The 12,828-nt window shown below is 34.5% G+C and overlaps 1 protein-coding gene across 1 annotated transcript; it reads left to right on the plus strand.

The window, feature by feature from the left end:
* Positions 1-282: 282 nt before the first annotated feature.
* LOC130815451 (indole-3-acetaldehyde oxidase-like) lies at positions 283-6,900 on the plus strand. Its single transcript, XM_057681928.1, has 10 exons — positions 283-939; positions 1,444-3,066; positions 3,161-3,426; positions 3,532-3,735; positions 3,819-4,037; positions 4,352-5,317; positions 5,853-5,945; positions 6,022-6,120; positions 6,299-6,488; positions 6,580-6,900. The coding sequence occupies exons 1-10, from the start codon at positions 801-803 to the stop codon at positions 6,813-6,815; spliced, it is 4,035 nt and encodes a 1,344-aa protein (XP_057537911.1). The 5' UTR covers positions 283-800; the 3' UTR covers positions 6,816-6,900.
* The last annotated feature ends 5,928 nt before the right edge of the window (positions 6,901-12,828 follow it).

Below are 12,828 nucleotides of genomic sequence, written 5' to 3' on the forward strand. Positions count from 1 at the left end.
ATTTTAATACCAATCACCATAAGATAGAGCAAATGTTCATATGAAGGACAAGTGTGGAAAATAGTATGAAAATTTTTAATTTGCCCATTAAGATGATATAATACCCATACAGACAAAGATGGAAAACTTATATTGACCACCATAATGACTACTCACTCTTAATTTGTACCAATTTATAAATTTTTTATTTTAATTTGTCCTATTTATTTTGTACTCTTTTCTTTTTTAACAATTGTCTCACTATATTCTTTTAATATTATTTATAAATTATTATCTCTTTTTATTTTATCAATTTATTTTTTGGCCAAATTCCACTTCCAATTAAATTTCACTAAAAAAATATTAAGTGTGAAGTCTTTATTAGGTCATGTATCTCATCTTAATTTTTTGAAATTAAGGTGGTGGTAGTTATGTGCATTTGAACACGTTGTTCAAAACCAATGTGAGTGAGGTCAGGCAACGTTGGAGCATTATAGGAAGTGATAGGCTCCACTCAGAGGATGATCTGCTATTCACCCGACTATATAATCTAATTCAATTTATCCAATTTAAAAATAGATTTACATTCATCTAAAAATAAATGTAGTCAAAGACACAAATTTAGATTAACTCAAAATGCCTAATCGAAATCAATCCAATAATCTAAATAAGCAGCTCTAGCTCCACTAGATGTTGATAACGACATAAAGCGATGCAACTCAAATAATACAAAATGGGTTCCACTGACCAGTTAATACTATAGTGATGATATTTATGATAAAAAAGAGAAATAGAGAAATCATTTGGATAGAACAAAAACAATGGGAGGTGGGAATTTAGTGTTTGCTGTTAATGGAGAAAGATTTGAGATATCAAAGATCGACCACCCATCAACTACTTTGCTCCAATTCTTGCGCTCTCAAACACCATTTCAAAGTGTCAAGCTTTCTTGTGGGGAAGGTTAATTACTACTTTCTTCATCTCTCTTCTCAACTTCAATATAATTTCACTTATTGCCTTCGGCAGGAATAATCTCAACTATTGATTAATTTTAAATAATCCAATTTATATATATATTTTTTTGAAAAGTACCCTTACCAGTAGTGAGTACCTACTAGCCCTTACACTCATTCCATGCATCTTCCTTGGTCTACCCTAACTATCTTTATTGATAGGTAGAATACAAAAACAGAGGTTATCAGCAAAAAAATAAAAAGGTTAAATTATTTAGTAATAAATAATAGTAAAACGATTATTCAATATTTACGGTAGATGGACAATAGGCATGATCAGATGGGCAATAGGTGTAATTATTGAGCACACTTTTTTCTATTTCTTATATTATATGCTATTGTGGCTGTATTTTGACAATTCACGGGCTTGTTTGACTTGTTGAGAGTGTTTTGTCAGTCGTTAAGCATCCTTGAAATTAATGTTCAAAATTCTGTCATTCGCTGACTACAGGTGGTTGTGGAGCTTGTGTTGTGCTGCTATCCAAATATGATCCAGTACACCAAAAAGTGGAGAATTACACAATTAATTCTTGCCTTACACTTGTTTGCAGTATTCATGGTTGTTCTATTACAACTACTGAAGGCCTTGGAAGTCAGAAAACTGGTTTCCATCCAATACACCAAAGGCTTGCTGGCTTCCATGCTGCTCAGTGTGGTTATTGTACACCCGGAATCTCTGTCTCCCTCTTTTCAGCCCTTCTCAATTCCGATAAAAGTAATGGAGTAGGATCCTCGTCTGACTTCTCGAACCTCACAGTTTGTGAGGCCGAGAAATCCATAAACGGAAACCTCTGTCGGTGTACTGGTTATCGACCTATTGCTGATGCTTGCAAAAGTTTTGCAGCTGATGTCGATATTGAGGATCTCGGGCTCAATACTTTTTGGCAAAATGAGGAGGGTAAGGAAGTTAAGTTGAGTAGGTTGCCTGTTTATGACCATAGTGATCAGATATCAAGATTTCCGGATTTTTTGAAGAACGAAATAAGGTTGAATATGTTATTAGATTCGGGGAAATATTCTTGGCATACCCCTTTGAGCATTGAGGAACTCGAAGCCACGCTGAATTTGAGTGAGTCGAAAAATTTGGGTCGTGTTAAATTAGTTGCTAGCAATACTGGAACCGGTTACTATAAGGAACTAGATGAATATGATACATACATAGATCTAAGGTGTATTCCTGAACTCTCAACAGTTAAAAAGGATGCTAAAGGCATCCAAATCGGTGCTACTGTATCGATTTCTAAGGCAATCATAGCGTTGAAGGAGGGTGATAAGGATAGATTGGGCGAGAAAATTTCTGCCCATTTCGAGAAAATTGCTTCTTTATCTGTTCGGAATTCAGCGAGTATAGGGGGCAATATAGTTATGTCACAAAGGTGTGGATTTCCTTCAGATATTGTTACTGTTCTTCTGGCTGTAGGTTGTAGTGTACAGATAATAAGAAGCTTACAAAGGGAGAGTATAAAGTTGGAGGAGTTCTTGATTAGGCCTCCTTTAGATCCAAAAAGTGTGATTGTGAGTGTCAATATACCGATTTGGATACCATCATCGAGATCAGGTAGTGAACTCGTGTTTGAAACGTATAGAGCATCGCCTCGTCCTTTGGGGAATGTGTTACCTTATCTAAATGCTGCTTGCTTAGCTGAAGTTTTTCGTTCTGATAGTGGGTTCGTGGTGAGTAATATCCGGTTAGCTTTTGGGGCTTATGGAAGTAGGCATGCAATTAGAGCGAAGGAAATAGAAGAGTTTTTAGCGGGTAGAAATATTGACCGTGATGTGATTTCCAAAACGATGAGTTTAGTTCGAGCAAATGTGGTACCTAAAGATGAGATTTCACATGGTTCATATCGGACTAGTTTAGCTGAGGCATTTGTTTTGGAGTTTCTGCACGCTTTGGTGGAACCGGAAACTGATCATTTGGGATTTTCGAGTTTAGAATTAAACGGATATAAAACGAAAGAGGGCAGTGATGTACCGCTGTTATTACCTTCAAAGCAAGTAATTCAGCCCAGCACGGAGCATCATCCTGTTGGGGAGCCTATCAGTAAAACAGCTGCCGCTCTCCTGGCATCCGGTTTGTTTTAATTTCTATGAATGGTTTATGTTGTTCACTTAACGATGTGCGTGTTTGTTGGTTGGACTTACGACTATGAGGCTTGGTTTTCCAGGTGAGGCCATATTTGTCGATGATATTCCTTCGCCAAAAGACTGTCTATATGGGGCATTTGTATATAGCAAGAAGCCATTAGCAAGAGTAAAATGCGTGAGATACAAGTCTGAATCATTTCCAGAAGGAGTGGTTTCGGTTATTTCCCATAAAGATATCCCAGATGGAGGGGAAAATATAGGAGCCCCATTTAGAACAATATCCGACAAGAATCCTTTATTTGCTGATGAGTTCACGAGATTTGCTGGTGAACGTATTGCTCTAGTTGTAAGTTAGTCTCGTTTTGAACCCATTAATTGCCTGTTCATTTTACCGTCTTGGTGTTCTACCTCCGAGTTATATAAATCATGATCATAACAGAGAGCATTATAGGTTGCAGATACACAGAAGCGTGCAGACATTGCAGCAATGAAAGCAGTCGTGGACTATGATGTAGAAAATCTCGAGCCACCGATTTTAACAGTCGAAGAAGCAGTTGACAGGAGTAGCTTTTTCGATAGTTTGATTAGTCCCAAACCAGTCGGTGACTTTGCGAAGGGAATGGACGAAGCTGAACAGAAAATTCTTTCGGCTGAGGTAGGTTCAACTTTTCTATTGCAGGAATTTCAGTAGCCCCTTAATCACCTATCATGAATTTTATGTTGTGATTAAATTTGCAGATCAGACTCCCATCTCAGCACTTTTTCTATATGGAAACTCAAACAGCCTTAGCTATTCCAGATGAAGATAATTGCATGGTGGTTTATCTTTCATCTCAAGATCCAGAATCTGCACATTCTGTGATTGCTTCTTGTCTAGGACTTCCTCAAAATAACATTCGCGTCATCACAAGAAGGGTGGGGGGCGGTTTTGGCGGAAAAGCCGGAAAGGCTGTGCCTGTGAGTATTTTCGTTTGCAAGGTTTTAATCATCACAAACTCTTGTGTGAGACGGTCTCATCGTGAGACGCTTTACATACACGGGCTGAATAAACCAACCAATATAATTATTAGCATATGAGCTCCTTATTTTGAAGTTGTCTCACAGAGAGACAGTCTCTCACAAGAATAGCTCTTTCTGTTGGGCTCTTACCTCCCTAGTTTGTTCCTCATCGATCACTAGTTGGGTGTTGTTGATTGTGGTTCTTCTATTGGTATAATCCCCGTTTCTAGTCTCGAATTACTGATAATTTCATCTTTTTCTGTTGTTTATAGATTGCAACAGCTTGTGCACTAGCTGCACACAAGCTTGGCCGTCCTGTGAGGATGTATCTAGATCGCAAAACGGATATGATAATGACAGGAGGAAGGCATCCCATGAAAATCACGTATAGTGTAGGATTCAAATCAAACGGGAAGATCACAGCCTTACATCTCGATATTTTGATTGATGCGGGTATATCAGAAGAGTTTAGCCCTCTTATGCCATATTGCATAGTGAATGGCCTTAAGAAGTATGATTGGGGTGCTTTATCATTTGATATTAAATTGTGCAAAACGAATCATACCAGTAAGACTGCCATGCGCGCTCCTGGTAGACTACAAGGATCATTTATCGCTGAAGCTGTGATCGAACATGTAGCGTCTACCCTTTTCCTAGATGTCGATATTGTTCGAGAGAAAAACTTCCACACATTCGATACGTTAACTTTGTTCTATGATGATAGTGCTGGAGAGCATGGTGAATATACTTTACCGTCGATTTGGGATAAGCTAGCTTTATCATCAAACTTCCATCAGAGAAAAGAGATGGTAAAGCAATTTAACAGCACGCGTAAATGGTCTAAAAGGGGCATTTCTAGGATACCAATTATATATGGTGTTAATATGAGACCAACACCGGGTAAAGTTAGCATACTTTCGGATGGGTCAATAGCTGTGGAAGTAGGAGGGATCGAGCTAGGTCAGGGTTTATGGACCAAAGTTAAACAGATGGCTGCATTTGCACTGAGTTTGATCAACTGTGCTGGAAGTGATCGTTTATTGGATAAGGTACGAGTAATACAAGCAGATACATTAAGTATGGTACAAGGGGGACTTACGGCTGGAAGCACTACATCTGAGTCGAGCTGTGAAGCGGTTAGGATCTGCTGCAATACGTTGGTCGATAGATTAATCCCCGTCTTGAAGAGACTAGAAAAGCAAATGGGATCTATCAACTGGGAGACGCTTATTTCTAAGGTAAGAAGAACCAACCGTTTTTATTGGCTATGTATTGTGGTTTCAATGTCGACATGGTAGGCAGGAGCACAACTCCTATGAAAACGAGTTCATGACCGAAAGACATGCTTCTTCCAAGCATGTGCATTCCTTATAAAAATGAATATTTGTGTAGAATAACACATACTTGGGAATAGAAGTTGCGCTATCGTGTGGTGTGTAATAGCCATATGATTAACCCGATTTTTGCATGTTTATGTTTATTTTCCCTCTAGTAGGACATTGGAAACATGGTAAATCAAGGCCCGAGCCTACTTAGGTGATAGCTCAGGATATTTGATTAAAAACCCTATTAATATTAAATTGTGTAACTTATAATACAGAAGAATACTAATCAAGTTAGTTCAGCACACATGCATAGGTGAGTGTTCAGCTCATCCTGTACTAGTTCCTTGGATTCGCTCTTGAGTTCGGAAAGCATTGGAATAATGATCAACCGATCATCAAATATGAAGAAAATTTTTGTACAAAGTTTACACTTAGTTTCTAAATGCAGGCACACAAGACAGTGAATATGTCAGCTAGCACTTACTTCGTACCTGATTTTTCTTCCATTCGGTATCTAAACTATGGAGCTTCTGTTAGTGAGGTAATGTGTGCGTGTACGTCTTTCTAAGGTTCAGCTTGTGTCGTTTTTATGATAATAAAGATTCGATACTCCACAGGTGGAGGTGAATCTTCTCACTGGAGAAACGACTATATTGCAGTCAGACATCATTTACGACTGTGGAAAGAGTCTAAACCCTGCTGTTGATTTAGGACAGGTCGGTTATAGTTGCATCCGGATCATATAACTCGAAATTTTTGCATAATCTCATGTTGATTTGTTTTGGCTCGTATAGCCGATCATACAATGTTAGGATAAGGCTTTAGGATTTGCAGACTTATAATGAATCATGCTTATAGCTTAAAAGAGAATTCTTAAAGTAGCATTGTGTACAGATAGAAGGAGCTTTCATTCAAGGTATTGGGTTTTTCATGCTGGAAGAGTACTTAACGAACCCTGATGGTTTGGTGGTCTCTGATAGCACATGGACTTACAAGATCCCGACGATTGATACAGTTCCAAGACAATTGAATGTCGAAATCATGAACAGCGGACATCATCAGAAGCGTGTTCTTTCATCTAAAGGTGCGCGCAAACTGCTTAAAAGAAAAGAAAAAATATAAAAGCCTAAAACAGGAAAGTATGCCATTAATCTCATCTATTTGGTTTTATGCAGCATCTGGAGAGCCACCAGTGCTGCTAGCAGCATCGGTTCACTGTGCAACAAGAGCAGCCATCAAAGAAGCGAGAAAGCAGCTCGCCTCTTGGGGTGGCTTGGATGCTCATGCGTATGATCCATTCCAATTATCTGTCCCTGCAACAATGCCTGTGGTGAAGGAGCTTTGTGGGCTAGATATTGTTGAGAAGTACTTGAACAGTTCACTAGACAATGGAAGCACAGCTTATACATGATTACATGATAGTGTTTGCATTCGGAATATTCAGTTTATAAAACATCTTGCAGAGAAAAAAAAAAGTTCGTATTCTGCTGAGTAGACTCATTTTGAGATATAAAAAAATGGTGTCGATGGTAATCGTGGGGAACTTACATCAAAGCAAGAGTGTTCATAATTGATTTACCACAAACACCGTCATATTGAAAAAACAAGGTTTCAATCTAGCGGTAATGGTCACACTGATGCGATAACGTGTGAAGCCGTTTGATTTAGTAGATTTGAAAAACTTTATCTAGCTTGTGTCACTCATCAATGCCATTGTTTATTTAGCAATCCATGGGATAACTTCCTAGTATTCGAAGAAAGTTAGCGAACTCCTGCACCAAACAAGTTCATTTTTGATAAGGGTATGGTCTGCCGTCTTCCATCCCTCTTTAGACCCTGATCATAACTTTTATGAGCGGGATATACTACATGATATACTATATTCAAGACCATCACTGTAGTAGTGCTACTCAAGAATATCTGAAGGTAACGACTGGAATAGTATTGACCCAACATTAATACAGACGAGCTTCCCCCCCCCCCCCCCCCCCCTCTCTGCAAAGGTTTCCAAATGCACAATCTATCCATCTACTCGCTCTATCCCTTCCAAGTTTGCTAAATTTTTCAGTTTTGTCTGTTCTACCTAATTTCCAAGCTTTATCTCACATACTCTGTGGTGAAGTATCGGTTTATTTATTTTGAACACCTATACAACATGGCTGATGTGATGCGTATCACTCACATATTCTCTCAAATTGACAAATATAAATCATAGGTTATATGAAACATAAATAGACAAATATAAATAACTCCCCCTTGCACCACAAATCACAATCATATACAATGCTCAAGAAAATCTCCTTCTATGACACTCATTGTTATAAAAAAAATCAACTTTTACATTATTTAATAATAAAACTTCAATCTTTATCATAATTAACACTCAAATGAGACATTTATTTCATCTACAAGAACAAAATCACATTATAGTGAATACCCACGACATAAATCAAATTAAAATTCATAAAAATCCAAATTATAATTCAATTATAAAGAAGAAAACTCACTAGGAAGGGAATTCAAATCCCTATGAAAACCAGTATGATGATTTTGCTGAATCCCAACAGAGTGATTCTCAGAAGAAATGCTGGGTTTCAATTGATTCTCATCATCAACTGGGGCAGGAATAATTGCCCTTTCTTGTCGCAAAACAGCACAACAACAATCCCATTTCCCTAATCTCTCGAGATTTCTTCTAAACTTCAATTCAACAAATATAGACCTAGTTTGTAAATCAGTAGATGAAAAAATCCCACATCCAAAAATGATGGAATCAGCTTTTAAAGCCATAATTCAACCCCAAAAATCACAATTTTACAGGCTTGAATTGAAGTAAAAAGTATAATCTTGGGAGGTGTAGATGAGGAGGTGAGCAGAAAATTGGTTATTATTGGCAAGTTATCACAGATGACCAAACCAAATAAAAGCAAATTTTTTCTGCATTATGGATCCTGTACAAAAGCAGTGTATTATTTGGAATTTGGAAATGCAGAACATATGACGCCATGACGGTATGACAGAGGGAGAAATAGAGATGGACGGAAAGATAAGAGAACCGGCAATCAGCCGCCAAATAAATTAAGGAACGGGGTAGTACGACGTAGGACGTAGGACCTATTCGGGGTACTGGTTTACAATTACAAAAGCAGTGTTTTAGCAAAGGACGGTTCGCGGTTGGCGGTTGGCAGTTGGCAGTTGGCTGTTGACCTTTTTAGTTGACTTGTTTGACCAGCTAAATTGTTATTGTTTTTGTTAGCTTTTAAGCTAGCTGAAAAGGCCAATTGTTTATAAATGGAGATGTTTTGTAAATTTATCTATATTAGTTGTTGGCTATTTATTAGAGAAAAAGTATCTCAATAGGCCAAAAAGTCAACAAAAAAGCTAACTAGAGTAGTTTTTATTTTGGCTTAAAAGTCAGCTTTTTAGCTGAGTTAAAACCATTTATCAAACACTTTTTTTTGACAGTCTGACCAACTAATAAGCCAATGCAAGTAGCTAAGTACCAAACACCCGGTGATCCAAGGAATAACGAGGTAAAAAAACGTTATCGTTCATAATTTGGGGGTAATAGTTGTTTTTAGAAAGTTATAATGTTTAGCTTTAAAATTAAGGAAAAATTGTTGATTCTAAATCATTATTTGTTTGATTCGCTGAAAATAAATTTATTTATTGTTTATTTTTGAATAAGCCCTTTTATTAAATATATTTGTTAAAAATAAACTCACCTATTGTTTATAACGATTTTCAAAGTTTCTTTGTAATCAAATAATTAGGAATAATTAATAATTGAATTTATTTTCAATGGATCAATCAAATTGTTTTATTTTTGTCAATTAACCCTAAAATTAAAAGGGGAGGTTTAAAATTTTTTCTAGTTTTTTTTATAAATTATATTTTAATAACTATCAGAATAGCTACTTTTATCGAAGAATAGAAGTATTAATTTACACATCAATTTAGACAACTAAATAACTAATAGCTACAATTATACAACTACAGCTACCCACAACTACAGCTTGTCAACTATTGACACCGCTAATAACTATCCACATAGCTACCTTGCGCCAAACAAACCTTATTCAACTAGCTAAGAGCATTTTTAGTTAAATGTTAGGTCGGTTGCAAAAGTCAGATTAGTTGTTGGTTTTAATGACATTAAAGAAAAAATGGGTTAAATAGACCAAAGTTAATTAAAAAGTCATCGAGAGCAATTTTTTTAAATAAAAGTATACTTTTATCCATTTGACCTAACAAGTCAATAATGAACAAAATAACTAACTAAAAATCATTTGCTAAACACTTTATTAACTTAATGTTATTTTTTACTTCATTTATTAATTTTGTTATTTAAAAATACAAAATTATAAGAATTTAATAGAAGAAGAAAAAGGATGAAAATTTGTTTAAATAAGGTGGATAAAGAAAAGGGTAAAGTTGAACATAAATTTTGACTCCATAGGAGATCATGAGAATGATGCTAAAACACCAATCAAATAGCTCAAATGATGCAATCGAATTGACTTCATTACACGAGTTTTGGCAAGTAATTAAAAGTTAATGTTTCAACTAAAATGAAAGTTGATTGATAATAAAATTAAATTAAAAATGAGATGTTGATAATGGCAACATCAATCAACTTTCCCTTTGGACTACTAGCTAATTTCAGGACTTTTCCATGCCTCTACTTTACTACTCCTTTTTCATTTTGCATAAATTTTAAAATTATAAAATTTATTAAAAAAAGAAATCAAAACGAAAAAAAAGATAAAAAGACAAATTAATGATAGAATTACATTAAAAAAAATATCAAATGCTAGAGATCTTAATTATTAAGATAAAAACTTTTCTCAATTCTTTCGAACACATATTTCATCACAAATTCATTAATTATTTCAAAATCAGGGACAAAGCAAATACTAAGGGGCTTTCTAATATTTTGAAAATTGAGGTCTTTTGTCAACCATTAATGGTAAAATATGGACATTTTTGTAGATTTTAAATCTCTAACTAACAATATCAAAGAAAAAATAGGTCACCAATAGAACTATGCTTGACTGATGAATTATAAGGAATTTGTTAATATATGACATCCATGTTTTCTGAATCCTTAGATGGTCGGACAATATAAATGAGTCTAGAACCGCCTCTGTTCAAAATCATGAATTTTTTTTGACACGGTCAAACAATATTGGCAACTAGAAAAGTTCAATGTCTTAATCACTCTATGACTTGTATGAGTTATGAGGCATGATATTGGATGGTTCTTACTTCTTAGAAGATGCATGAATAGCTTTTACTTGGGGACGAAGTTTTCAAGTCATTTCTTGGAGAACATATTCTCAATTGCTATATAAACCCTCAAAAATGGAACCTAAGCATCATTCACAAAAGACCAAAAACAAAAAACACATACATACTTCACATCTTTATAATTCTTGTATACACATCAAACTCTATAAATTTTACCACAAAATTTCTAAAAATGCCTTCATTGTTTAATTTGTTTAGTTGCTTCCCAGTTTTCAATCAGGTTGCTTGTGAACAAGACCAACCAAACCATATCAAAGCCGATGAGTCGTCGCCCAGCAACTCCAAAGAGATCAAGAGATCTTCGGCGCCCATTGTGGTGTCTTATTTTCCGGTTGGAGCTAGATTTTCTCGCCTTTGATTGATTCATGCAATCGGATTTCATTCAGTCGAAAAAGTTTTATCTTTTTAGTCTTAAGATCGAATTTCAACTAGTTATCCCCTTTCCTCGGCACATGTGGGTCATGGCTGCATTTAGGATAGAGTGAGAGGGCCAAAGGGGTGGTCATCCTCAGCCCTACATATAAATTACTCATTGTCACCGTTTTAATTATACGTTTTACTTTAATTAAAATTAAAATAATAAAATTTGTAAATAAATAAGTGGAACGTATAATTGGAACGGAAGTAATATTTAGTATGTAGTCCATTTTGTTTGTATATGAAAATAATTGAAACATAAATTATTTGGTAACATAAAAATATTTTGATAAATTTTTGTAGATTTTCTTACATAAAACTATCGATTGTAATAGTAATTAACTACTTATAATTATTTTACATTCGTATATTTTAAGGCTCTAATATTCAAAATGTTTATACTATTTAAGATAAAATATTTACATTTGCTATTTGTCATTGCAGCCTAAGTCCTACGTGGCTAATATCATTAGACCACCCAACAAAAATTCACTTCTAAACACCTAACAAGAATGTTATTATGTTAAGCTCTAAACTTTTTACATTGTTTGTTTGTGAATAAAAATTACCAACTCAAATTTTAATTTAAGGCGGTCTGATAGTTTAAAATTGGATTAAAAAGTCTGACTAAAATAATTAAAACATTTTTAAAAGACTCATTTTAGTTATTTAAATGTTCAACACATTATTTTGAACGTTAATATTAATGTTTTGAATCATCACAAATATGACAGATCATGCTATCTATAAATTCAGTTTCTCCCTTGTTTATTTAGCAAGTCTTGTATGAGAAAATAACGGGTAATTTTTTAATAAACTGTATAATATGTTGTTGATAATTTTCAAAATTACAAAGTTAATTTATACTTTAACTGTTAAAATTAAGTGTTTGTACTGTATAATAACTCTGGTTTTATTTTTTAATATCATATGTTTATACATATTGATACTAAAAATATCGTTCATTGCACGAGTTTCTACACTTGTTATACTTAAAAGCTTAAAAAATTTCAAGTATTTGAATTAAAGAGAGTTTTGCCAAATGGAACTCATTTATTGGATAAAGAAAAATAACATGGCATTTAATCTTGAGCAATATCTCTACCATTAAAGTATCTTTGACGAGCATTTATTTATAGTTAAATTGAGTAACTTAGAGAATATAATATAATGCATAATATATTGCTGATAATTATTAGAATTACGGGGTAATTTTATACATATAATTGTCAAAATTAAGTATTTCTATTGCATAATATCAGTAAGTTTATTTTGTTAAACATCATATGCATGGGCGAAGCTACATGGGGGCTGGGGAGGCCCCGCCCCCCTTGCCGAAAATGTGATCCCTTGTAAATTTAATTTTGCCCCCCCTTATTAATAAGATATATAGTTTAAAGAGAGTAAAAATATAACAAAAATTACTATAACTCAATGGTTGGACTAACACATTTGTAATCTAAGATTAAAGGATCAAACCCTAATTTAAACTATTATTTTTATAGAGTAATAAATTTATATGATTCAATTTCATTTCGGTCTATAAGATTTTAATATTTTTATAGCTTAACTAGTGTTTAATGGTTTTTGCGAGTCATTGTTGATTTCGAGTTAGGTGTTTTGGGTGAGTTTGAAATTGAATTTTGTGTCCATATTGTTTTTATATAATTGTAAATCATTTTTAAATTCAAGTCAAA

This window comes from Amaranthus tricolor, chromosome 6, assembly GCF_026212465.1.
Source record: "Amaranthus tricolor cultivar Red isolate AtriRed21 chromosome 6, ASM2621246v1, whole genome shotgun sequence".
NCBI lineage: Eukaryota > Viridiplantae > Streptophyta > Magnoliopsida > Caryophyllales > Amaranthaceae > Amaranthus > Amaranthus tricolor.

Bases quoted from the DNA above. Each gene is read 5' to 3' on its own strand.
- LOC130815451 (XM_057681928.1), top strand. From the start codon at position 801: ATGGGAGGTGGGAATTTAGTGTTTGCTGTTAATGGAGAAAGATTTGAG. The intron at 5,318-5,852 runs GTAAGAAGAACC...TTCTAAATGCAG, and splicing joins GGGAGACGCTTATTTCTAAG to GCACACAAGACAGTGAATAT. The intron at 6,121-6,298 runs GTCGGTTATAGT...CATTGTGTACAG, and splicing joins CTGCTGTTGATTTAGGACAG to ATAGAAGGAGCTTTCATTCA.